This window comes from Peromyscus leucopus, chromosome 4 (assembly GCF_004664715.2).
Source record: "Peromyscus leucopus breed LL Stock chromosome 4, UCI_PerLeu_2.1, whole genome shotgun sequence".
Lineage (NCBI taxonomy): Eukaryota > Metazoa > Chordata > Mammalia > Rodentia > Cricetidae > Peromyscus > Peromyscus leucopus.
The window spans coordinates 18,863,114-18,890,997 of record NC_051066.1 but is presented as its reverse complement, the minus strand read 5'-3'; the positions used below and the strand labels follow the sequence as shown (position 1 = coordinate 18,890,997).

Below are 27,884 nucleotides of genomic sequence, written 5' to 3'. Positions count from 1 at the left end.
TGTGATGCAGCTATAAACAGGATAACACTTGAAACCAGGAAATAATACATTCTTAAACAAGAATATGTCGACAGTTATTAGGATAGCATAATCCATAATTCTCAATAATTGCTTTCCTTTAATTGCATGTAAGATGCTCTTGCTTATTTCCACAGGAAAGATGAACTGTGGCCATTTTCTAGTGGATACACAGGATTTAATATCTCTTTTCTTCGGGTTTAAGGTGCTGTCACTTGTGCTTCTGACATGTTCAGCTGCCAGGGCTCCCATGCCTGCGTGCCCCGACACTGGCTCTGTGATGGTGAGAGGGACTGTCCTGATGGGAGTGACGAGCTCTCCACTGCAGGCTGTGGTATGAACATTGGCTGATGCTGTGTGTCCAAGAGATCAGCTGCAGAGTTCTGGGGGATTGTTTTTCTCATACCGCAATATACTTTCTTTCACTTTCCCCATCCTTGGACCTCAAGGGTCCAGGTGGGATGTTATAATAATAGTAGTTTATCAGCCTTGTACATTCAGAGTATTTTAGAAATGCTCAATGCCAGCCACAATTTTAAAACTATTTCACTGGCTGCAAATTTGCTCTTGAAGCTCCACAATAGCATGACTTCTTTATGTACAGATGGTTGGTAGGTCTAGAATTTTCTTGTTAAATAACCCTCACCTTCAAACTATTTTTGAATTCCTATTACAAATACTCTATGAATAGCTGCTATTAGGTAAATATGGATCAGGAAGTCAGTGGACACCTATCAGTTCTAGAGATGTGGTATTAACCCTTGGGTCAGGTTCAAAAAAAAAAAAAGCATCAATAGAACTGAATGAAATGGAAGGATCAAGAGGAAAACCTTTGAGATCAGACAGTTTACAAAGTTTTTGACTCAAGGTCATATCCAGGAGTTACTCAACAGTAAAAGTTTACAAACATTTTTTTGCATGATCAGGAGGGAGAAAGACAGACCTCAGAATGTAAATGTAGATACCAAGATCAACTAGTGATCTGTTGAGCTGGGCTGTTTCTCAGGAAGGGTTTATTTGTCAGATTAGGTCTGTTAAATGAGATCTGACAATGTCATAAGTTTTTTTAAAGACACAGTCTTCATGTCTTTAAAATATTATAGGTGAGCCTGTTCGTGCATATGTATGTGAAAGGAATAAAAGCACAACAGGAAGTGTTTGACACAGCCCTCTTTGCTCACAACTCATCCTGTTGTAGAATATACAAAGCTGTGATCTTGAAGTTGATGTGTTTCTATGAAGGTCAATGTTGCCACTGAGGGCTGAATAACAAAAGACTATAAATTAATTCAGAAATCCAGATGATTCCACATGCTGTTGCTGTTGTAGTAAGTTAGCACTCTGGGAGGTATGTTAACATTTGTGGACCACATGGGTATTATTCAAAAAATTATGCTAAAACATAACAAATTGTACTCAAGTGACCAGGAAGTGGTAATGCAAAATAAGTTACTGATCTTCCACTTTCAAGGAATGGTATAATTCACTTAAGTTATAGAAACTGTCACAGCTCAAAGTTAAGAGTTTTACTTTGATTAAAATATGTAAACTTAATGCTGTTTCTGTGTGACTTCTACATAGCAGATCAAAATACATTTGTTGAAAATAAATTATACTGGACTACACCCCACACATAAAAAGATCCTTTCTGTTTGTCTGCACATGGTTCTATGTCGATAATTACTGAGAGCATAGTGAAAGTTGCTTCATGGGGTGTGAGGCAGCTGGCAGCAGGGGACTGAGAGGCATGTGGGATAATAACTGTAAAATCTCAGTTCTCAGAGTCTTAAAGGACACTAGATCATCACAAAGAAATGTCCCAAGAATCTGGTGTTGATTTCTTGAAAACTGAACCATACCATTGCATCTTGATGGACAAAGAAAAGAGGAGTTTTCCATGGGGACAGCAGTGTTTACTGTTTTCAATGCCCATTATACGTTAATCAGTAAAGTATTAAGATTTTTCAATTAAGGCACTTTTTATTTACATTATTGAACAAAAACATAATTAGTATAGAAATAGGAATTCTGAGAGTACCTATGAATTGTTGAATACCAAAGTTGAAAGGTAAGTTTTACGTACATTTTATCCTCATGGGAATATTTTCAGACTGATTTAATTACTTTCATTAAACAGATGAACAAAAGGTGCTTACTTCCTCAAGCACGCAAATATAGAAGAGAGAATCATTTATGAGACTTGTGCTGCTGGCATTTGATTATAGCAGATCACAGATTTTAAGCATTCACAGTGCCCTGAACCTCATGCATTACAGCATCTACACTTTTAGTTGATAGTAAAGAATTCTGCTAAGGCTTGCGATTCTATGCATATAGAATCAAGGTGGATTTTCTTTGAATGAGTCTATGCAAAATTGGATCAACTATCACTTAGCTCTTGCTGTAACACTGTGTCCACAGGGCTGTGTTCCTGAGGGATCAATATTCCATTGCAAGGGTCAACCCTCACGGTATTAATTGAATTATGATGGGGCTCATTACCTTGTAGGTCTTAATTTTGCTTGAACCAAGCCTTTTTAGAAGGTTACCAAAAGATTTTTCTTTTAAGAACAGTGACATTACCTACTTGTAGGAGAGAATGGGGGGTGGGGTGGGAGGGGGAGGCTGGAAGGGTGGCAAGAGGGAAGAGGGGGATCATTGATTGGAATGTAAAATTAATAAAAAATTTTCTTAATAAAAAAACAAAAACAAGAACCAACAAAAAGAACAGTGACATTGTCAGTCTTTCTGGTGTATCCTCCATGTCTCTCATGAACATTAACAGTTTCTTCTCACTGACTCAGCTTTTGAAACTGTAATCATACATTAGTATTTTAATATACATTTAAGATCTTTTATTTACCTAATACATTGAATAGCAATATGTTAATATCTTAGCATTTTTATCTTTTCAGAGTACCACAAATTGATAGAAAAAGATTCATATTGTAAACTTCAAGCATGAGAGAAGATAAAGTATGTACTCATGTAATTTTATTTTTTTTTGGTAATTTCTTAGCACCCAATAATACATGTGACGAAAATGCTTTCATGTGCCGTAATAAGGTGTGCATTCCCAAGCAGTTTGTGTGTGACCATGATGATGATTGTGGAGATGGCTCAGATGAGTTTCTGCAGTGTGGTAAGTATGACATTTCATAGGATGTATCAGTTCACGTTCTATTAAAGGGACTCCAAAACACACAAGTAACCAAAACAAACATAGGCATTTATTAGTGTCTTTAAAGGCAATAAATTAGGGGTTGGAGAGATGGCTCAGAGGTTAAGGACACTGACTGCTCTTCCAGAGGTCCTGAGTTCAATTCCCAGCAACCACATGGTGGCTCACAACCATCTGTAATGAGATCTAGTGCCCTGTATACATAATAAATAAATAAATCTTTAAAAAATAAAATAAATAAAGGCAGTAAATTCAGTATTACACAATGGAGTAGGGGAGTTTTTTTTTTAAGTCCTGCATAGTTACATGTTCATTTGAAAACCACTCCCTTTTCTTGTGGATTCAGAGCAATGAGCAGTCAAAGTGGAAAATGGCTAGAAAAAGAATTTCTGTCAAAGTAGTTAGGGTTACTTTGAACTTTGAAGATGAGAAATAACTGACTTATCCAATCTTACATTTAAATCAAACATTTGAGAAAATATTGCTATCCAAACAAACAAAAGCCCCCCAAATATATTTTAAATTCTGCTATATCACTTAAACTATCAAGAAAACAATGCACTTAGCATTTTCCTTCATCTTTTACTTTAAGACATGCACTACTTCATGTTTAAATTTTGCATTATGATCACCAAATGTGCCTCTCCATTGTGATATTTACCTAACTATAACATATATTCCTTTCAGAACAGAATTTTTTATTCCAACTAGTTACATATTAAAATTCATTTTTAAGTTATAGTCTTCTGTAAGATGGATTCTTTTGAATATTTAAATGCTAAGAAGGAATTAATTTATGCAGTGCATATTCAAAGGCATCCCCTGTGCCCTGGGTAGGGATCGGCACTATCGTCCCATCCAGGACAGAAACTCAGCATAACATTCTGACCTCACTGGATTATAGACCTAACCCAGTGTGTCCTCCTTGTGCCATGGGTCCAGCACTCTGCAGACTCCTCACTGAGCAGCACACTCAGGGCTTTTCTTTGTCTCCCATGTGAGATGGACTTAGAGCCACGTTTCCTACTTCTCTGCCATTTCTCCCTTTAGTCGTTTATTGAAGCTCTGTGAAATCTCTTTGTATTTGTTATTACAGTTGCTTCATGTGTTAGTCCTTCATTAAATATTTTTTAAGAACTATATCATAATTTAGCACATAATCCTTTTTAGTTCTATTTCTTTGTTTTAAATAAGTGCCTGACTTAGAACTTGCTGTGTCAATCAGGCTGCACTTGAACCCGTAGAAATCCCAATGCTTTTGCCTCCAAGGTCCTGGGATTAAAAAATGTGTGCTACAGGGAAATGGATGTCACAGTAAACTTTAAGTTCTAGAACCATCTCTTCCACTATAGTAGGAGAAATACTGACAGGGAAAAGAAGAAACATAAGGTGAATGTAAACTGGCTAGGAAGTTACCAGAATATTTTAAAGATGAACAGTGTGATTCTCAACCATATTAGGAATGGTAGTGTGGAAGGAAAAAGAATACTTGGAGCTCACTTGGGTCTATTCAGCCGTGGGATGGGCAGGATAAGGGCATTTCCGGGAAACATGAATTGGTGCATGGCATTACAACACAGTTGACTGAGAAGTAGTTTATATGATGCAGGAAGGATAAGCAATAAATGGTTGAGGATTTGAAATTCTAGTTCCAGAGACCAGAAATGTGGCGTTGATATGCCACATTACTATGCTGGCCATTAGCACTAAGGTTAGCATTTAAGTTAGTACAATAAAGGCAAGATCCAGACAGAGCCAAAACAAAAAATAAGAAATGAACAGGAAAGAAGTAATTTTTTTTAAAAAAAGGGGAAGCATTATTTTAGAGCTGGAGTGCAGGCCTTCACCTGCAGTGTTGTATGTTGGATCAGGAAGGACTTTTACACAGGAAGACTGAAGAAGAAAAAAAAAAAAAAGCCCTAGAGAGTGGATTATGAATACTTAACCAGGTAGAGAGTGTGCAGTCAAGAACAACAAAATGCTGCCAAAAACTGATCAGTTAGAATCCTGAGAGACTTGAATTTGACAGCCTTTGCTTAGTATTTTTTCTCTTTAATTTCTAAGAGGAATTTCTGAAGGAAGATGTTACAAACAATGATGTTTAATTAATTAATGGGAACTGGAAGTTATCAAGTAGAAACAAGATTTTGCAGAAAAGAAAAGCAAAGAACTGTGTTTAGGGGGATGAGGATACACTTGCTGCTGATTGGACTAGGAAAGACTTGCTGTACTTACTAATAGGGAAAATGGCTAATGTGGGAATAGGCTGCCAACAGGATGTTGTTGCAGACTACAGTTTCACCGTCCAGTATGACAAATCCTCTCAATAGATATGCAGTGATTTGTCTTTGCCACTAGAACTTTATTAAGTCATACAGTTCTACCTCTCAAAGCAGAATAATTCCCCAGGTTTATCAACACTTACTAAGAACGGCTTTGTTTATAATTTACAAATAGGGAAATCTCAATTTAAGAAATAAAACACAAACAAAGCTCAAATAAACAAACAGATGTGAATCTTAAAAAATGGCTCATTTGACTTTTGACGATCCTAAGAATTGACATAGTGAAGAGATGACCCTAAGAATTTGCATGTTGAATAGTTACAAAAATTTTCATGCTCATTCTTCTATACATAGAATTTATTTTTTTCTTGTTTTAGCAATTTCTTTTTACAATGAATAATTTTTGCCAAGCTTAAGTATAATTACAGCTACTGTCAATGGTTGCTATAGCTCAGAATCAGTTTACCAGTATGTTCTGATACTACATCTAACCAAGAAACAAAGTATGGAAATAGGTTCAAGTAGTTTTCATTCTGTTTCATGTCCTAAGAGAAATGGGTTAGATATAGACACTCACTGAACAGACACAGTTGACTGTGTGGTACAGTCATATTCCTTACCTAGAAACATGGTACCTTATTTCCAAGTTTATATTTGATCTTAATTCCTGCTTTCACACAACAAACATTTCTTACGGCAGTAATGGAAAGAAATGAGTATTTTCCACACAGGTCCAGGCTGCATCCTGGTTGGTTGTGTGTACTGTTCACTAAGAGGTGGAGCACTGATTGATTTCTATAATAGGAGTTTGTAGAATGCCTGCTTCCTCTTTTCTAGGATACCGGCAGTGTGGTGCAGAAGAGTTCCGCTGTGCTGATGGGCGCTGCCTATTGAACACTCTATGGCAGTGTGATGGTGACTTTGATTGTCCTGATGGTTCTGATGAGGCACCAATCAACCCAAAGTGTAGGAGTGCAGGTACCACACCATACTCTGTTCATATTCAACTTTACTCTTATGTTTTTACTTTTGTTTCTTTGAGATATGGCTTCTCTATGTAGCCTAGGCTAGCCCCAAACCTGAGATTCTCTTGCCTCAGCTTTCTGAGTACTGAAATGAGAGGCATGAACTACCATGCCATGATTCTGAAGTGTCTTCTTTTTTTAATTTATTTATTTATGGTTAGGTATTCAGTGAAGTAGACACAGGTAGTCAGACATGATGTTTCTACTGGTTCCACGAAGCATCTGCTGTTTATATTTAAGACTGTGCCAAATAATCTTGATGATTCATTACTCTACTTTCTTTCCTCTTTTTTTGCTATTGTTTTGATGCAGGTTCTTATATAGTTTAGGCAGACTTCAAACTATATAGCCAAATATGACCTCTAATGTCTCCTCTCTTGCAACCATCTCTTAAATGCTAGATTTATTGGCATGTGGCATGCGTTACAATGTCCATCTTTAATCTTTTATTGATATTTTATTTACAAGAAAAATTTTTCTGCATAGGCTTATATAAAATTTTAAGTATAAACTAAATTAAGATTTAAAGAGATGTCATTAGACTACCATATTATTTATTCCGTATATTTAATTATACTCATATTTATTTATTCCATAAATATGTATAATTATTAAATTTCAATTAATTTTTAAATAAGAATATATTGGAAAAGATTTACATAGAAATAGTCCATATTACTCATAAACATACAAATTGAATATTACATACCATTGAAAAGAAATATAGACATGTTATACACATACATGTACCTGCTCACAGAAATGCCCAGCCAAATTAATTTATGTACCACCTCACTATAACAAAAACTGTTTACTCATGTATTTTAGTGAAAAGTCAATTATTCCTGATATCCTGTACATGCTAATAAGCATTTTTTTCTTATCCACATACTATGAGCAGTAATATTCAGCATTCAAGTTTAGGTAGCTGCTAGCTGAGCTCTTTCTAAAGTTGTTCACCATCAATGTTCTTTTTATGCCTTGACTTAAAAATGTCACTACTATATTTTCTGGAAGAAATGAATTTAGCAATATCCACCTCTTCTTCCTTTTTGGCTTTTAGTGACAAATAATTTTCCAGAGATCTATAGCCTGGGGGAAATGTCAAGTCATCTTTACACCTTTGAACTCATTATTCACAGTGTAAATGAGATAGAATACATTAATATTGCTATAGATGCTTCTTTGAATGCTAATTTCATAGGAAAGCAAGGTCTTTAGTAGCTGTAAACCAGGAGCAGACTGTTTGCCCTTAGCCTCCTTTGCATTGTTCATAAAACCTGTTACCAACCTGTACAGCATCTTATATGCACATTTACTCATTGTAATTTTACATACAAGTTGTCATATCTGTGAGTGTTTTCTAGGACAGTGGCATACAAAGGCGTGCCTTTTATATTCCATATGTTTTATTTTCTTTTTCCAGAACATTCATGCAACAGTTCATTTTTTATGTGCAAAAATGGCAGGTGCATCCCCAGCGGTGGTCTTTGTGACAATAGGGATGACTGCGGAGACGGCTCAGACGAGAAAAACTGCCACATAAATGAATGTCTGAGTAAGAAAGTCAGTGGCTGCTCTCAAGACTGTCAGGATTTGCCAGTAAGTTACAAGGTAGGCACTCATCAAAAATAGCAAATCATATGAGACGTCAGAAAAATGATACAATAAAACCTTTATTTTCAGTATGACCTTAAAAACTTGAAAAGCATTGTAATTTTTCTAGGTAAAGGGATTTGCAGAAGGATTTCTATCTGAAGAAGGATAATAGTGTATATATGAGAGTTATAAGAATATAGCCAGGGATGAAAAAAAATGTCACAACCTTCAGAATAAGGGGAGAATTTAGAGACAGTGAGAAGATAACAGCTATACATATGTACAATCAATGTAAGTTCTCATGTCTCCCTTCTCTTCTTCCTCCTGGATATCCATTTAGTAGGTTGCTTAGCCATTTTTTTTTTTTTCATTTTAAAATAAAACTACAACATTATCATAAAATCGTGTAGGAAAATACATAAATCATGCATTATTAGCACCTCAAATAAGCACAGTAAACTTAATTCATACCTAATTACTTCATCACTTTTTACCAGTATAGTTTTCATGAAGAGAATGACTCAGCAGAAAAATGATGAGCAGATATATAGCTTTTAAAGTCATGGATGTATTATACTGCTACTGACTCAATATTACTAAAATTGATGATTGATTGGGAAACTCCATTAAGAACAATTAATTTGCAGCCTGAGGCTATAACTCCTTTGGTGGAGCATTCATTCATGTGTGCAAACCTGGGCACAGTTCCTTGGCTCATGGAAAAAAAAAAAACTTACTCCAAAATTACTTTTTTATTTTTTTTTTAACTGGACAGTGGCTCAGGGGAATTGGCAATAGGCTATGTCTTCTATAAAGAGGCAGCCCATAGCCACTTAGAAATATTAGTGGAGATAGAGCTTGTTTACTGCATTCTGTACATGTAGAACTCACCTTGTGAAATGTGTACATTTACGGACATGGTACTTCATTAAAAGTAACTTTAATGTGATTTTATATACATTTATAAATACAGTAGTGAGAGAAATGGATCAGCAGGTAGAGGACTTTCTGCTCTTGCAGAGGACCAGGTTCACTTCCTAGTAACACAGCAGCTGATAATTGTCTGCAACTCTAGGTCAATGGGCTCCAACAACCACATCTTTCCTCCATGGGCACCTGACATACACAGATGTGAAGACTGCACACAGGCAAAAGATTCACACACATAAGACATACATTTAGAAACATAAATGTGTGGGGCACATATATTGGGAGGTGATCTTTACAAACTATCAGAATAAGAAACACATCATGCTTGTGTAGTCTCAAAGGCTAAGTCATATTTTGACATCAGTGAGAACAACTAGTTCACACATCATCAGTGGTTCAGCAGGGACTCTGTGGACTCTGTAAAGAAGGCCTGATCAAAAAGGTGTGCCCAACATGAAGATACCATGCAGTTTTTCCTGACTGCTGTAATGGCCTATGAAGACACATTTCTGTACAATGTAAATTCAACCTAATAGCCAATTGGCCATTTTTAATGTCTGAATTTCTGATATTATGATTATTTAGCTCCATATGGTAAGAATTATATGATATATATGTGTCTTAGGCTTTCTGTTGCTTTTAAGAGATACCATGAGACCCCTGACACACATTGGCCTCAGCTGCTTTCCTTAGTAGTGGAGGGAGATTCCATAACCCACTTCTTTTATCCTTGAGTCTAAAGCCAGAACCACACGGCCAAAGCCGTGGGTTGAAATATGAACCCCTTCTTCAGTTTACACCTTCATCACCTTTTCCCCCCACCCCCCACCCCACCTCCATTCCCTTCACAGCCTAAGCTTGGCTGTCCTGGACCTCACTTTGTATAATTGCATATATATATAAAATTACACACACACACACACACACACACACACACACACACACACACACACACACATTAGTTTAGCCATTTACCTTCAATAAATTGCTTTTCTAAGTTTGATTTATTGAAGTCATGTATGTGATAAATGCTGCTGTCAACCTGACACTGGCATCCACAGTGATTTCAGGGGCCACATTTAGATGACCTGAGAAGCATGCTGCCATCCTACAGAACTTGGCTTAAAAAACACTTTGATTCAACATAACTTTGTATCAAACAGTCAGATTCTGGCTTCCTGACTACATTATCATGTGATTTAATTTAGAATATTTTAAGTGATAGCATTTCTCATCCTACCAAATTCTTCATTTTTTTCTTATAACTCTTTATTTAAAGAAGAAGTTGTAAACTGACTGCCAAAAGTAATTTACCACTTCTGTCTGTGTCCATGCATGTGTGAACATGCCTGTGAACTGTGGCTGTGTAATCATGTGCATCAGTGCTCATAGAGGCAAGATGTATCTTCCCTGATCACTCTCTAGCTTATCTTTTTGACAAGGTCTCTCTCTGAACCCAGTTCTAATTTGGTTGTTACATGAATATCAGGGATCCTATCTAGGGTCACCTTGCTTGCGCAGCAGACATTTTACTAACTGAGTCTCCTTCCTCCAGTATTTTCCATTGTACAGTGTGTGTGTGTGTGTGTGTGTGTGTGTGTGTTTCAAGACAGATTTTTCTCTGTGTAACAACTCTGGCTGTCTTGGAACTGATTATCACTTTACACATCAGGTTGGCCTCGAACTCACAGAGATCCGTCTGCCTCTGCCTCTCGAGTGCTGGGATTAAAGGCAGTGCCACCACCACCTGCCTCATCATAAATATTTTTAAGCACACAGTGCAGTACTGTTTGTAAACATAACATGCTTAGTCTAAGTGGCAGCTCTTGGATCACTAGTTCAGGATGCAGAATAAGTTTTACTCATGGGCATCACAGAGACTCAACTGAGATATGAAGAGCTTGTGAAATCAGACTATTGGTTTGGGAGTACTTCCTAGATTGGCAGTGGGATCTAGAGATTTAAACAATACATCCTATTGCTAAATCTTTTGACATAAATGTTGATGGAAACTATGAAACTTGGAAGTTCTAAGGGCTTAGGGGTGCAGTTATCAACCTACCGAGAAACCCTCTACAGGGGTCGACTAAGGTCATCAGAAAACACAAATATTTACATTATGACTCATAATATTAGTAAAATTACAGTTATAAAGCAGTAATGAAAATAATTTTATGGTTGGGGTCACCACAATGTGAGAAAATGTATCAAAGGGTTGTAGCATTAGGAAGGTTGAGAACCACTGGCTTAGGGGATTCATTCTTTTTAAAATTACCAAGGAAAATACATTTATCTAAATTCTGAGCATATTAATTTGCTGATATTACCTCTTTTCTTATACATGAGTATTTTTATATCAAATGTATGATTTAATATTATGAACACGTATCATCTATTGGTTTCCTAATAGAAAAAAATCTCTGCCATCTCTTTCATTCTCAGATAAATGATTAAGGCCGTGAAATGTTTTCAATGAACAGCTGTAAAAGATTCTTTTTTGCTGTTTAAAAAATTTGTTCCTAACTCACTTTCAATACTCACAAATTCTCTTCTTTAAAGAGCACCGAATAGACCAGGTTTAACAACAAAAACAACAAGAGAAATAAGAACAATAATAATAAACATCTGCCAAGTATAGTTTCAGACCACAGTAAACATTCTCATATTCAAAGTTGTTTTTTATTTGCATATCTATATTTTTGTATTAAGGAATATATATGTATATACCTTATATGCATTTAATAATAGTTAATGAAAAAGAGGCCATGAATATGAAAGAGAGCAGGGAGGTGTATATGGGAGGGTTTGGAGAGAGAAAAATGAGTGGGTAAATAATACAATTATATTATAATAGCCAAGAATAAAGGAAATATATATTTTTAAGAATAGGAGATCAAACAGAAGCTACAGGCTTAGGTCTGGGTTTCCATGCTCTTTTCCAACTACCTGGTTTTAGTGGTGTTAATTCACTTCTAATCTTCCCAGATCCCAGAGGTCACATGCCATTTTAAATTTATATAATATATGCAATTTTACTGAAGTTATTTGTGAGGAGACGTGATGCCTTTATGTTACCTCTTTAAATGTCTTTCTAGTGTGAGCCTTGCTAAAGAGATAACCAAAAGCAACAGACAATGACAGTGACATCAGTTGATCATTCTCATTTTTCTTTCCCCAGTGCAAGTGCTGGCCTGGATTCCAACTGAAGGATGATGGCAAAACATGTGTAGACATTGATGAATGCTCTTCAGGCTTCCCCTGTAGTCAGCAATGCATCAATACATATGGAACCTACAAGTGCCACTGTGCAGAAGGCTATGAAATACAGCCCAATAACCAAAATGGCTGCAGGTCACTCTCAGGTAGTGAATTGAATTTGCCCATGATCCAAGCTCAGTTACACAAATGGATCTTGAATTTTAGAGCCATTTTTATTGAATTTACTCCTTGTTCCTGTGTCTGAGAAGTCAAAATCCTTCCTCCAGTATTGGAATCTGTTACTGTGACTTTGAACACCATACATAGTCTGCTCTGTTTAAGAGAAGGCTGCATTATTGCCTTGTGAGTTTTTGACATGTTGAGATTGCATACACATGACATAATTATCCCTAGCATGCTTTCTCTGAAGCATAGATTATTATTATATTTGCCAAGGTTGAGAGACAATACTGTAACATTTTTGTGTTAAATTTTTTATATAGAAAAATATATAAAATATATATTTTTGACTATATATATATATATATATATATATATATATATAGAGAGAGAGAGAGAGAGAGAGAGAGATAAAGTATTTTCTAATACCAACTACATTGTCTAATTTGTGAGAGATGTGATGTTAAGAGAGATACATGTTCAAATACTCACATTTTGCCTGCTGGTATGTGCTTCACTTTCCTACAGAAAGAATGGGTGTCTTTGGCTGTTATTATTCAGAAAAGCACAATATGTTCATTTACACTGCTACACACTGAACTGAGAGAAGCCTAAACAGGAAGTCATAGGTGTAAGACATCTAATACAATTTTCTATTTGCTTTTAGATGAAGAACCCTTCTTAATTCTTGCCGATCAACATGAGATAAGAAAAATTAGCACAGATGGCTCCAACTACACACTTCTAAAGCAGGTATGTCACCTCCGGGATGGTGTGACAGTGAGTCTGGTGCCCTAGGTATCAGCACTGTATGTAGAAAAGAAGGTATCATCAATGTTTTGACTATGATTAACACAGTGTCCCAACTTAATGTGTGATGCTTTTTAGAAGAATCGGAAGATGGCAGAGCATAGTTCAGACTGAGAATTGTCTTAGGAATGCCATGTTAAAAGTGGATGTCATATCAGAAGTGGCACAGTGTTTTCTGAAGTTATTTTATATCCTGCCCAAATTGCTTGGCATACTGTCGATTAAAGTTTGTTTTTTTTTTTTTACTACAAATTGAAAAATCCAGATTTTATACTGCATTATGTCAATTTATGAAGATATCATTAAATACCCTATTTATAAACTTAGTTGAACAACAGAATTGGATATATAGTCACCATTCCAGTGACAACTCCTTGGTTTTTTTTCTCCAAGCCTTGTAGTTCAAGACAAACAGGATTCTTTCTGTTGTCTTTAATGGTTAATATGTTTTTTAGATTGTTTTTTAATAGAAGAGTTTTTTTTCCTCTATGTAACATGTAAACCACTTCAGTATAGCCATGGCTCCTTATTGGCATTTGCATTATTGCTAATCATGAATATTTGAGTGGACATGGACTTCAAATGCTTCTTTGAGCCAAAGTTATAGAAATGTACAAGACATGAGTATATTAGAAGTTCATAAAAAAAACCTCTGTCACTGTGGAAAATTCTTATATGTGGTCACCAATCAGTGAGAAAGCAGGCCCTGAGACTAAAGAAAAGCTTTGCGTGTAGCCTGGCCTGAGGGATTCTTGAAATATATCATTTTTGTTGAACATCATTATTTCATCATAACATTATAAAATTTTAAGTATTCCTGGGAGCAGAATTAGCCTCTCCTTTGGAGATAGTATCTAAAAATGCAGAAAAAGTGAGAAGTAATTTTTCTTGATGTTTTGTCTTTGTCCAAATAATAAAAATATTGTATCTTAAACTTAAGTTTTGTATTTTTTGTATACTTTCTTAGGAAGAATTATTTTTCTAGTGTTTTAAATTTTACTATTTTAATTTTAATCAATAATAATCTCATACAATTGTGTTACATAAATTATAATGAAAGGTAGAATTTTTCTTAGCATATATACTATAAAATATGACTGTCATAGAGAAGTTATAGTGTAAATAGATAGCCCATTTAGAAAACATAATTTAATATCATACATTGTCTGAATGAAATTTAGTCAAGTAACTTTCCAATATGTTATCCAGTTTGATTCTATAAGTTCCTTTATCCCTGTAAAAATGTATAGAGAAACAACATGCAATTTCCTAAATTAATCATCTTGAATGAAAGGTCACAAATCTTCAGGTACAGAAATAAAAAAGACAAATAGGACTTTGATGACACCAGTATTTATTTCCAAAGCCGTAAGGATGACCCCAGTTTTCAGACCTTATTTTTGCCACACCTCTGACTGTTTTCTTGTTGTTTGCCCATGATTCTACAGAGAGAGCACTGCATTGTTTTCTGTGGGCATTAAAGGGCAGCTACAGAAAATGTCCACCTTGACTGGAATGGAAATGCTTCAGTGTCTCTGTATTAGCACCTTTAATGTTTTCTACTGGACTTGCTAAATTTGGATTGAATTTTCATTATTTAAATGAATGACTGTTAAGAAAGTAGAAAACAATGACTAAGAATTACACGTAATTCCTTGCTAAACTTAGAGCAAATTTTTATGATCTCCTTACAAAATTCTCCATTTAGCCATCTAAATTTCTAATCTATCACAGAATCCTAATTCATACACATTATTCTCGGAATATTTTCTCGGAAGAGAAAAACATTTCAATAAAAACAAGTTGCAGATTACTGACATGAATTTATTAAGCTGTCCAAAAAAATAGTGAACATGCTATTTTAGTATTTTGATTTTTTGTGGTCACTTCAGATAAGCTCAGTGAGTTTAATGAAACCATTCTCTACTTTTTAGCATGTGCTCAGAAAATTAATGTTAATTCCCATTTTTAGTATTTGTAATCATTCATAATTAGCAGTGTCAATTAAAATGGACTTACTTTTATTCATTGAGTTTAGTGAAGACTTGAATGGAGTCATTGTTTTATAACCACATAATTCTTAGTTTATGACTAATTACATGTGATTTTGTGGGGACAGGCTACCATTTTCATAATTTGAAGACAAAGTGAAAAGAGGCTGCTTATATTAATCATCATGATGCATAAGAGTTTAACCTGTGACATTTATATTGCTATTACTAGTAGCTAGCCTGCATGAAAAAACAAATTGAAAGAAAACCACTTTTTTCTTACTAGCATTTCAGGATTGTTTCTATTCACAGTGTTCTCAGAGATTCTTGAAAAGAAGTAAAGTATGAACATTAATTATTTAGTCTTGGCATGACTCTTATAAAGGAATATATGAATCTAAGACAACATTAATATCAAATTCTAAAGTTTTAGAATAAAAGTGGAAACTGAATTCAAATTTTGTATGACCATGTTTATTAACGTTCCTTCCCCAAGGAAAGCAAAAACAACAAATCTTCTGGCTCCCTCAAGGTGTAGACATTCAACTCTAAAACTGCAACTCATTTAAACTGTGAGATGGATCAACTTTAGGGTGAAAGTTGATGCAATTAAGCTTTATAGAGATAAAGTCATGGTGATGATCTCAGCGTTTTTACCAAGTATATATAGTACCAATTAACTTCTAATGGAAAATGATTTGTATATGAACAAACTATCCAGGTTTGAATGAAAAAAAGTAATTCAAATTCTGACCCACTTTTTCTGAGTTCACTGAAACTATAATTAGATGAGCCTTAGCTGGAGTTTGGAACTAAGCTAACTCCTGATAAATCATTTGAACAATCCTAAATCTAAGAACATGTTAATAACACGAGCTCAAAAAAACCAAACTGTAGCACACCTAAAACAAATAATTGGGACATCCAAAAAACTAGTATCAGTGTTTATGTTGTTTTGTTACTTTCCATAAAATATATAACCATGAGTCTGAAGGAAGAGTTTTCCACTATTTCCCATCATGTGGAATACATATCCAGTTCTTCCTTTGTCAAATGCTTATGTAAGGCTACAACTTTTCACTCTAATATGATACTACCTTGTATAAAGGGGCATTTGAAATCTGAAATGTCATTCCCACATCCTTTCTGACTCATCAGATGGCCATCCAGGTGTGGCTTAGTACCCTAAGGGTGCCCTACCTAGCTCACCAAATTAGATGAGTGTTCTTTTCTAGTTACTTCACAGAGAATGTTATACTAACATCAATTTCTATTTAATATTAGCTTTCTTTTTAAAATCATACCTCTTTGGATTTGTGATATCATTTATAACAAATATTCATAAGCAGAGGCTCTTTTTCTACTTTAAAAAATACAGTTAGTTGCTCACAAACTTGGGAAGAATTTCCATTAAAAAAATGGTTACAAAACCTCCAAGACACTGCATCATAAGGGGTGAAAGCATGAAAGAAGAGGAGGAGTCACAGGGTGACTTATACTAGTGTTTATGTGACTTTTCTGTTAGGAACCTATCTGTATAGATTATAACATTTTCACTTAACCACAGCATAGGACTTGAGTGAAACTCCTGTGAAACCAAGTTTTCCTCTCCGTACAGGACAATCTCAACCCTTCTCCAGGCATTTGTATTTCAAGTGTTGGCTTTGGAATATTTTCCAGATAGACAAAGCAGCACAGTGAGATGCATGGGAAAACAGAGCTGCCATTGGGCTGCCAGTTCTTCAAGAGCCTCAGAGGTGGTGTCATAGCTGATTCTTGGACAAAAGTCTGGGTTAAAATGTGGTGATATTATGTTCCCCAAAATATTGCCCACCCTAATAAACTTATCTGGGGTCAGAGAACAGAACAGCCACTAGATATAGAGGCCAGAAAATGGTGGCACACACACCTTTAATCCTAGCATTCCAGAGGCAGAGATCTGCCTGGATCTCTGTGAGTTCAAGGCCACATTGGAAACAGCCAGGTGTGGTAACAAGAGCCTTTAATCCCAGGATGTGATGGCAGAAAGGTAACTAAGGTGTGAGGAACAGGAACTAGATCTGGTTAAGCTTGTAAGCTTTTAGCAGCAGTTCAGCTGAGGTTGATTTGGACAAGGACACAGAAGCTTCCAGTCTGAGGAAACTGGATCAACTGAGGAATTGGCAAGGTGAGGAAGCTGTGGCTTGTTCTGCTTCTCTGATCTTCCATCTTTAACCCAATACCTGGCTCCAGATTTGTTTTTATTAATAAGACTTTCTAAGATTCGTGCTACATTAAAAAGCAAACAGTTGTGCATCCTTTGAGAACTCTGTTACAGGGCCCCAATTCATTTATTTTGATTTATTTTATCTTACTGGGTTTTATTTATTTTAATTTTCAAGTTAGCAAGCCAATATTGATTTCATTGTGACATTTTATACTTTGTTCTTATTCATAGCCTTCCCCTACTTTTCTCCCCTGTTGCCCTGTCTTTTTCTTACTGCTCCATTTTTGCTTCACTAGGCCTTCTACTTCTAATTAGAATATAAAACAAAAGAGGAGAGTTCCCAGGGTCACAGAAATGAAGCTGGAATGAGATTACGTGTAAAATGTGCTGTGTGAGGACCGAGTTGCAAAGCCTTGACAGCCATGATGAAGCCATAACTTAGGAGAACGTTAGAAGAGATAGTTACTATGTATAGCATGATGGGCGTCCTGAAGGAAGAGAAAGGCTCACCAGTTTTGGAGAAGAAAAGGATTTTCTGACTTTTGTAGGTCTTCTGGGTGTGATTTAGGGTTAGGGTTAGGGTTAGAACTGCCTGCACCTTTTCTATTCTCACTGCACTGAATAATAGTCCTCTCTCCCATTTCCCCACCAGTAATTGTTGCTGTTTCCTCTTCAAATTTCTAATTAGTTTTTTATTTACTTTTATTTTCATGCAATATAGTTTGACCATATTCTATCCTCTCCCCAAATCGTCCATAATTTCCCCATCTCTTTAGCAACTTAACCTCATGTTATGACTTTTTCTCCATAAATAAACAAACAAATAAATAAATATCATAATAAACAAACATAAAACCCAATGAGACAGAAATTACCAAAACAAACAAAATTTGCACCAAAAGAAATGGAATTGATTTTGTGTTAGCCATCTAATCCTGGGCATGGGGCTTTCCCCAGAGTAAGGGTGATAGACCCAATAACACTCCACTAGAGAAAGCTGATTTTTCCTCTCCCAGCAGGTATCAGTTGCAAATAGCTCCTTGGTTGGTTGGGATTTATGTCCTCTCCTGCTCTCTATGCTGGAATTTTGTCTGTTTTGTGCCTTAGATGATCTTGTACTCTTTTGATGTCATGTTTTCCCACATGAGTTTCAATAGTTTGGTCTTGAATTAAGACCTTTGATCTCCAGCTGTCAGTCCAGAGTCTGTGAGCTACCACAAGTTCCGGTCAACTGTCTCTGTGGTTTTCCTCATCATGATCTTGACCCCCCCACCCCTTACTCATATGATCCCTCCTCACTCTCTTCAACTGTTCTCCAGGATCTCAGCTCAGTGCTTGGCTGTGGTTCTCTGCATCTGCTTCCATCAGTTACTGGATGTACGTTATATGAAGACAATTATGGTAGTTGTTAATCTGATTATAGGACCAAACTAGGCCCTCTGAATGTGAGTGACAGTTATGAGGCTTAATCTGTTTGTGGGGCCCCTGGCAGTGGGACCAGGACTTATCCCTGGTGCACAAACTGGAATTTTGGAATCCATTCCCTATGGTGGGATACCTTGCTCAGCCTGATGTATTGGGGAGGGACCAGGCTCTGACTCAACTAGGTATATCAGACATTGTTGGCTACCCAAGGGAAGCCTTACCCCCTCTGAGAAGTGGATGGCAGGGGGAGATGTGGCGCAGGAGAAGAGGAAATAGGGGGAACTGAGGATGGTATGTAAAATGAAAAAAAAAAAAAAAAAGACCTTTAATCCTACTTCAAGAGTTTGGACACAGGCAAAGGCACGGATTTCATGCTTTAACTTTCTCTCTTTAAAAATTGTTTTTTCACATTGTTTGGTGTTTATTTGAAAGACTGTAAATATTGGGAAACTTTTGTCTGTTATTGGGACTTTATTTTCAAATAATAATGTATCTTTTAAGAGTGTTATATGAAGAAAACATAGACATGATGTTCTTAAAATATTTGTCACAACACAAGGCAAGGAGCTTGATCTGTCCTGCCTCAATTCTATGTGTCATGCTTTGTTCAAGTCCATGGGAGGCCTGCCCTTTCTGAATGATAAAGTAGGAAGAGTGGAAGGAGAGGGGGTATTTGGGAAGCAGGGATGGAGGAGGGAGGAGGGAGGGGAAACTGCAGTCAGTATGTAAAATAAATGAAAAAAGTTATGTATATAAAGTAAAATATAAAAATATTTTTCACAAATGTTAGAGTAATATACAAGTATTTATATTCAAAGAGAGATGGGATTTCTCTGGATCCTAACCACTAAAAATAATATTTACTAATTGTTATTGAGTGTGTGCTTTTTCTTACTTTCAGGGATTAAACAATGTTATTGCTATCGACTTTGATTATAGAGAAGAATTCATATATTGGATTGATTCTAGCAGACCCAATGGAAGTCGGATAAACAGAATGTGTCTAAATGGCAGTGACATCAAGGTAACTGTCTATTACATAGAAGGGATTAATGAATACCTCTTTGATATTATTGACTAGGATATAGATTCATATTTGATAGCAAATCATTTCTTATAGATAATATTAGCTTGAATTCAATTTCACACTTTCTCTGTGGAAATTAATGAATATTTAAATTTGTAAAATGAAGTTTTATTTTCATGTTCTATTTTAATATTAGTTCTTGCAATTGGATAAGATTTGTACTTGCAACAAACACTAGAGTGTAGATTAAATTTTTGGGACTGCTAAAATTTAGTTAGCTGGAAATGGTTGAATGTACATGTGTACAATTATAAATGGTTTTGTTAGCTCACAATTAAATCCCTGTCACATTCTAGATATGAGCTACTTGGTACCACTTCAACGTTACCCTAAGTTTTAAATAAAAATATTAGTTCAGTGTATGTTCTGTAAGATATAATATACAGAACTTGTTGTGTGCTTGAGAGATGGCTCAGCTGCTAAGAGACTTGATAGTCTTGCAGAGGACCCAGTTTCAGTTCCGAGCACCAACATAAGGCAGCACACAAGTGCCTGTAACTCTAGCTCCAGGGAAGCCAAAGTTCTATCTGCCCTCTGCGGGTACCAAGCATGCAAGTGGTACACATACATAGACACATGCAGGTGCTGACATGTACACATATAAATAAATAAATAAATTTAGAAGTAGCTTCAAATAGATAAAACTCGATTCTTTTTATGTTTGTGTAATTATTTTTCATGGAAGCAGCAATTTTGAAAACATTAGTGAAATTTTAAAGTACATGTAAATGAGGTATGGGCTCCTGTGATCCTGGGTGAATGTATGAAGCCTATGACTAACAGCAGGTTTGCTTCACAGATCAGTGACAGATTTTGTTCTTTCATAAATTTTGAAAGTCTTCATAAAAATCTTAAAAATTTGCAGTGCTCAAACTCAGTTATGTGTTTTCTTGCAAGAACTGTTTTTTAATAATGGTCACTTTTATATTTTGAAGATGCCTGAGTTTTTTAAGTTACAACTCTATCACTTTCCAACCCTTATTCTACTGAAACTTTAAACCATGCAGTATTGTGAGTTTAAAAAACATCATCCTTCTTTCCCAAGGGTAACTAGTTCATTGATGTTCATTGAACAGTCAGCAATGTCAATTTTCAAATTTGCAATTTGGAAGAAAACAGAAGCAAGTATGTCTATGTCTTGCTGTCAAAACACTAGGGTTTTGGCTAGTGGCTGCTACAAACCCTCCTGCTTCACATTGTCATTACCTCTGGCTGTTTAGAGAAAGGATAACTCCAAAACTTTATTTCTACCTGGTTGTGTTCAAACATAGTGCTCACTCGTGTCTCTTACTGCAGTGTTGTATAGGGCAGGAGGATTTATGAGAATGGAGAGCATATTACCAAAGCCATGACAGCATCTGTTAAAGTAAATATTAATGACTGTTTTTTTTTGTGTGTGTGTTAGACAGTTTACCCCAAAGTTTGAGAGGATGAGTAGATAAACTCTAATGAAATGAGGTCATCAACTATGCATCTACTTAGTATCTTTTTAATTGGGTTATTTTTTTCTATGAATGCATATGTGACTTCTAGAATTCTAAATGCCCATTGTATAACTTCTTTTCAATAAGTAATGTGTTGTTATAAATTGTTCTCCTCTTTATCTAAATTTAATTTCTGCAGTTTAAATAGAGCTCTGTATCTCAATAAAAATCAAGAAACAATTGCTCGATTCTTATTGAAGCCATTTATCCTCTTAACTTTCTAACTTCTTATTTTGTTAGGTAGTGCATAACACTGCTGTTCCCAATGCACTTGCTGTGGATTGGATTGGAAAAAACCTCTATTGGTCTGACACAGAGAAAAGGATAATTGAAGTATCCAAGCTCAATGGCTTGTACCCTACTGTACTTGTTAGCAAAAGGCTGAAGTTTCCCAGGGACCTGTCTTTAGATCCTCGAGCCGGGTTTGTAAAACTGTTAAAAATCTTAAAGCTTTGGACTATACCCAACTGTGCCAATTCTCTAGACAAATTATTATGAAAATTAAAGTAATATATGAATGTGTAGACTTGTTTACATTCAAGCCTAGTAAATATGGCCATAGCATAAAAGCAATGAATCTAGAAGCTATTTAAAAATATCTGCATTCTAAGTATTTTAACAAGATTCTTTTCTTCTAAGCAATCAATTAAATTAATAATAATAATAATAAAATATTTAACTAATATTGATGCCTCAAATTGTAAAAAAGGGAGGACAGAGGACTCTAAAATGGTTTTCAGTGTTTATTTGGTCAAAGCTATAAACATCATAAGCACTCCTTTTATAGCAGAAGACATAATTTGTACCCATAGATAGTAAGTGGCACTGCATCATCAAACGCATTCAAGAGCAAAAGCAGAGGGCCATGGGAAAGACTGGTGCTAGAGCATGAGAATGGGGAATGCTTTGCAGACTTTTCTGACCAGCAGATCACACCCATTAATGTGTCAAGCTGTATGGTGTGTGGTGACAATCTATAGATTATAACTATTTTCATTCACTTCCAATTATGTTGTTTTGGAAGATATATAATATAAGACTTTGCATTTTACACTATAATGTAGTATAATTACATGCTCAAAATTACTTCTATAGAAGTTCAACCTACCTAACATATTTGTTAACATAACAATTTTAGAGAAAGCTGGTTGTGATCAAATAGAACACCTTCAGAGAAGCCAGTAGAACCTTAGTGTAGCACTCTAAAATCACTATACAAAGTATGTTTTGCCAAGTAACTTCATTTATCATACTGTAGCCACCATTAGATTTTGGTTATTGCTAATATAGCTATCTCTGTTTTATGTCCCTCTTGTTTATAACTGGAAAATTATGATGTAATAATACATTTTATAGCTTAATTTTAAGCATTAATTTGGCTGAACTATATGGAATCAGACAAGATTTGCATTGTGCTTCTGTTTCCAAGGTAGCATTCATATTTCAACTTTTCACTACGTAGTTACATAATTATTTGATTATATTTTAAAATATTTTATTTACTATATCAATATAATGTTCAAAAGAATTTTAAACAAAACAATTATAAGTGAGTGTTTCTATGAGTGGTTCAGTAATTATTGGCTAGATATTCTGAATTAGCCTCCATCTGTATTCATTCATAAGTTTATGAATAATATGATTGTTTTGCCATTGTATCAGAAATTTTTTGTTTGGATGTCTAATTTGTTGTACTGCTTAAAAACTCAAACTTATTTGACTTCTTCTTCATGCCATTAAAGGTCCTTCACTTCTTATGAAAGGAACATTGCCTATTTATAAACATAAACATTCTTTCAGAATTTCTTGTTTATGAAGTCTGCTCCTAGTCCAGTGAGTGTAGCTGATCAAGCTCTGCATTTTATTTCTCTCATGATACAGTCATTGCCCCATAAACTGAAGGCAGCCTTCAGTTATCATCAACATAAACCCATCATTAAAAATGTCAATTGAAATAGTGAAGTATAAATTATCGAGGATGCTATAAAAGACTCCTTTGATTTCAATTTGGATAGTATTTGTAGTGTAATACATGTATACCATTTTATGACCAAAGAAATAGATAAAATTAGATCTTTTTATGGAAAAAGCACCATTTTTAATAGCGACAATTTAACACTATTTTTAACACTGTTTTCTGATTCCCCAGAGCGAGACAATAAAAGATCTGGATTTTTGCAGATGTAAAAAGAGCTTTAGGCAGAGAATGCCATTCCTCTATAAAATGTATAGTCCCAATTCAAAGATGTCATCTAAATATATAAAATTATTTAATAAAAATATAGCTAAGCCATTCGACATCATATTATTACTGTGATATGCATGTGGTTTAAAATGTGCCATTGCAACTAACCTCTTATTTTCTGGAGAGGTGTGAGTTCTTTCCAGACATTTGGTGAAAGTTAAGTCATAAATTGATGGGATCACTGATCCGTTTAATGCTATGAAACAACCAAACTTTGAACAGGCATTTTGTAGCTTCTTTCTAAATTTGTCTCAGAGAAAGATATGATTATATTTAGAACTTTTCCAATACTATATATAAGAACATTTAATCTCAAACTAGTTAAGTGACTTTCTCAAAATCATTTAATTGGTACAGTATTAACCTGGGGCTTTAATTTAGTTTCAAGGCTGTGATCCCACATTTTTTCTACTACGTCACATTAAAGTTTTAAGTAACAAAATGACCACTCATGGCTTGAGAGTGTGTTTTCCAGGAAACAGCCAAACAAAAAGGAAAAAAGCTTGAGGCACACAAGTCTTGCATTAAACCTTCTGAATAGTGAAACTTTGTTTAATGAAAGTAGTCTACATGATGAATTTGTAATACACTACCTAAATCATTATAAGCATGCCTTATTTTTGAAGTGTGGGGTCTCAAACACATTACCCTGAACTATTCCAGTGAGCTATAGCCTTAGCTCCATACTTTATGTCCAAAAATACATCTTTGTTTAGATTTTTTCCAAATGATCTATTAACTAACTTCTGAAATAATAGCATGTGCCATTCTGATTTTGAAATATATAATGAGTACATGTAAAAGACACATCTCATCTATATCCATTATTATGTATAAATGTGATGATAATGCAAATCATTTCATAAAGATTATTTTATACTTATGTACTTTAGCTTGTCAATCCTTCCAAGAATTTGGGGAATATAGGAAAAATGTAAAGGAGAGAAAATTGCTGGCTTGTTCACCTACTGGGATGAGAATTTCCATACATTGTGTTTATCCAGTTGTAATAATATAATTTTTCCAATAACACCAGAATTATCATTTCCTATGTGAAATTTCTTAAATGTGTCTAAGTGGACACTAAATACTGAACACCAAATTATAAAACTGTGTTTTATTATGAATTCCTTATCTTTACTTCTAGAAGTGAGTACCTTTAGCTTAAAGAGCACAGTATATTCATGTTGTCTGGTAAAGTCACCGTAGAGCCGGATAATAAACAGGTAATTGCATATACACAAGACCTTGGGGTCACAGCTCTAGAGACATGTACCCATACCACTGCAAAAGCAGATACATAGTTGAACTGGAAATGACCTACATGTTCCAAAAAAAGCTCTTATAAAAAAGGAATTCTTGCTGTGAGGAAATGAGAAGCCAGGATAAAAATTTAATTTCTAATCTTATGTTCAAAGCAAATAAATACTTCTTTAAACTTTGAAGTTACATTAAAACACTTCTCTCACTATTTTTAAAATTATAAATAATTGAGTACAGTATATTTCTATTGAGGTATAATCCACAAAAAAATGAACACACATGATTATTTTAACTATTCAGATTTAGAGCTAAATTTAAGAGAAAGAAGCCTCTCTAATTTCATTACGTGAATTCTAAGAAAAACAGTAAACCTGCAATATTTGTAATTTAGTTCATTTCAAGCAACCCCTTCTTCAAGACCACAGAGTCTGTTGTTATGGTTACAGATATTCTTTTGAATATTAATACATGGTGTAATTACACAATAGGTACCATTTGGGGCTAAGACTTTCCTATGTGATCTTGGATAAATATTTTTATTACCTGGAACAATTTCTAAATATTTTCATTGAAGGATTGATTCTCGTATTAATTATCATGAATAAATGTTTCACATAGGTAATTATTTGGATATTCTATTATGGAGGTAAAACACCCATTTTGCTTATAGAAGATGCACTAACAAATTTCAAAAATACATGTACACTAAATCATTCTTATATACCCAAGGAGAAGATGCTGTGCCTTCAGAAGGTAACAGAAGATCCTGTTAAGAGCATTCATACTCAGTGGAATGGTATCATCCTTCAACAATAGAAATTTTTCTTAATATTTTCCATTTAATGAGTTTTTTTATTTGAGAAGTCAAGTGATAATATATATGAAATCCAGGAACATAGTACAGTTGTGCAGGTATAATCTGCTATAACAAGTATCCTACAAGGTGGGTACTATTAAAACAAAAGCATATTTATTCATACATGCCATATGTAAGGCGTTGGATAATAAAATATTTTTGAATACTCACTAATATGCTTATTTATTAACTGAATTTGTTTTAAGTATTAGCACCACCTACCCTTTGCATAATGGCCTTATAAAAACAAGTTATTATTGATTTTTTCAAGATTTTATATATTTTAAGGCTCATGAAGATTAATTAAGTTTAGGTTCACACAGTCATCAGAAGGCTTGGAATTTGAATGAAAGCAGCATTTTTCTCGGGTTTGCTTCTTTAAGACTCCACATACCACTTCTTTGAGAAGATGCTAGTCTGCATCCTACAGTAGACCAGAGTCCTTATTCTAATCACACCACAATCATGAAAGACTAGCCATTTATCATATATACATAATACAATGGACTCATTCCGTGGTTCACATGACCATATAGGCCTGAAAAAGTGATGTTCTATCCCTGTAAAACTGTCACGATCTGGAATTATGTCTTGCTGTGTTCAAAAATCTGAAAGACTGCATCTCACAAGGAATTTCTAAGCTAATTATAAAGATAGGTTTCAGGTTAAAGTAAGCCCAAATTTCCTTAACAATTCCTCCAATTAGCATACACTCTCTTTACTGTAATTGTAAAATATTCTGTCTTAATATTTTATGTCCACATTTACTCAATTCGCTTGAGAGACCATTGAAGACTTTCTCATTCTGCCTCCTAACCACCAGTGCTTAGACATATCTGCTTCGTAGTGTGGCATCAAGGAATTGTTGTATCACTATGAAGTCTTCCATCTGCTTAAATAGGGTATTAAGGTGTGTCTGTCAATGACTTTAGGAGAACTGTCTGATTTGTGAGTCAAGGGACCCTATATCATCATGTATTATTCAACTATGCATGTAATAATGCAAAATGATTTTGTTGACTATTTATAGACTAATCCTGTAAAATGCTAAGGGAATAGATATCATTACCTGTCAGTGCCTAACAACAGCAGAAATACTTTCATTGTCCTCTTAAAGCCTCCCAATTTCAGGCGGTGAAGTCATTTCTGAAGTGTGCTTCAATGAAAATATGGGTTTTACAAAGCATTTGTCAACCATATCTCTTCAGACCTAACCTGGAAATAGGACCTAACAGTAGTCAAGAAATAAATTGTGGAAAGCAGAGGAAACAACATGAATTACATGTTCACAAACATATCTTTTAATTAAAGAAGCACATGTAAGACAAACGACAGGATGAAAGGCCAGAAGCAATAACTTGAAATTATAACGAGGAACTGACTGGAACTGAGTCCACACATTTCAATAGCAAGGAATGATTGGGAGAAAATATTTGGGCCCTTGAATTAAATGAGGGCTTGAAATTCAGACGTTTCAGACCTTGGACAATCAAGAGCTTTTGAAAGCATATCAAACAGAAATTGGCTTTTATGACATAAGCTTTTTAGATTCTATGTGACAATCTAGGGATGATTCACAAATTTGATCTAGTGTAAAAAATCAATAGGAATGAAAATAAAAGTTTGGAATGATTTTTATATGGAATTTGGACCATTTGAAATTCATAATTTCATTAGTAGTTTCAGAATCATGACTTTCACATGCAATAATTTTCAGTATTTTTGCTGATTGCATTTAATGGAAAAAATTTTGTTTTCAGATGTTTTAAGTGTAACTATAACTGCATGTATCCAAATGTTCATGATTAAATAGAAATACAAAGGGTATCTTTTTTAAACCATTCTGGATTTAACATAGAAATTATTGAAATGTTACTTTTATAACATATTTGCTTATATATTTCACAAAATGATGCATAAAGCACAAGTAAATTTATTGATATGAACTTTGTAAAAAGTCTGCAGGAGCATATCATATTTAGCAGGAAAAGGTTAATATCAGTACTCCCAAATATGGTGTCGACAGGACATGGGGAGTATGCTGGCTTGTTGTAGGAAGGTGAACTACTTGTCAGTATGAGTTCCTTTTGGCCAAGTTTCT

General features: G+C 34.8%; 1 protein-coding gene across 5 annotated transcripts in view; it reads left to right on the top strand.

Annotated features, from left to right (window-relative positions):
* The window catches only part of Lrp1b (LDL receptor related protein 1B), a 1,927,307-nt gene that overhangs the window by 1,643,475 nt on the left and 255,948 nt on the right, over window positions 1-27,884 (top strand). For all 5 annotated transcript variants that reach the window (XM_037205578.1, XM_028868856.2, XM_037205579.1 and 2 more), the window contains 8 exons: window positions 224-352; window positions 3,038-3,160; window positions 6,322-6,462; window positions 7,936-8,123; window positions 12,217-12,400; window positions 13,084-13,169; window positions 19,750-19,872; window positions 21,660-21,841. In XM_037205578.1, the coding sequence (XP_037061473.1) occupies window positions 224-352; window positions 3,038-3,160; window positions 6,322-6,462; window positions 7,936-8,123; window positions 12,217-12,400; window positions 13,084-13,169; window positions 19,750-19,872; window positions 21,660-21,841 (1,156 nt within the window). The remainder of the gene's footprint in view (window positions 1-223; window positions 353-3,037; window positions 3,161-6,321; window positions 6,463-7,935; window positions 8,124-12,216; window positions 12,401-13,083; window positions 13,170-19,749; window positions 19,873-21,659; window positions 21,842-27,884) is intronic.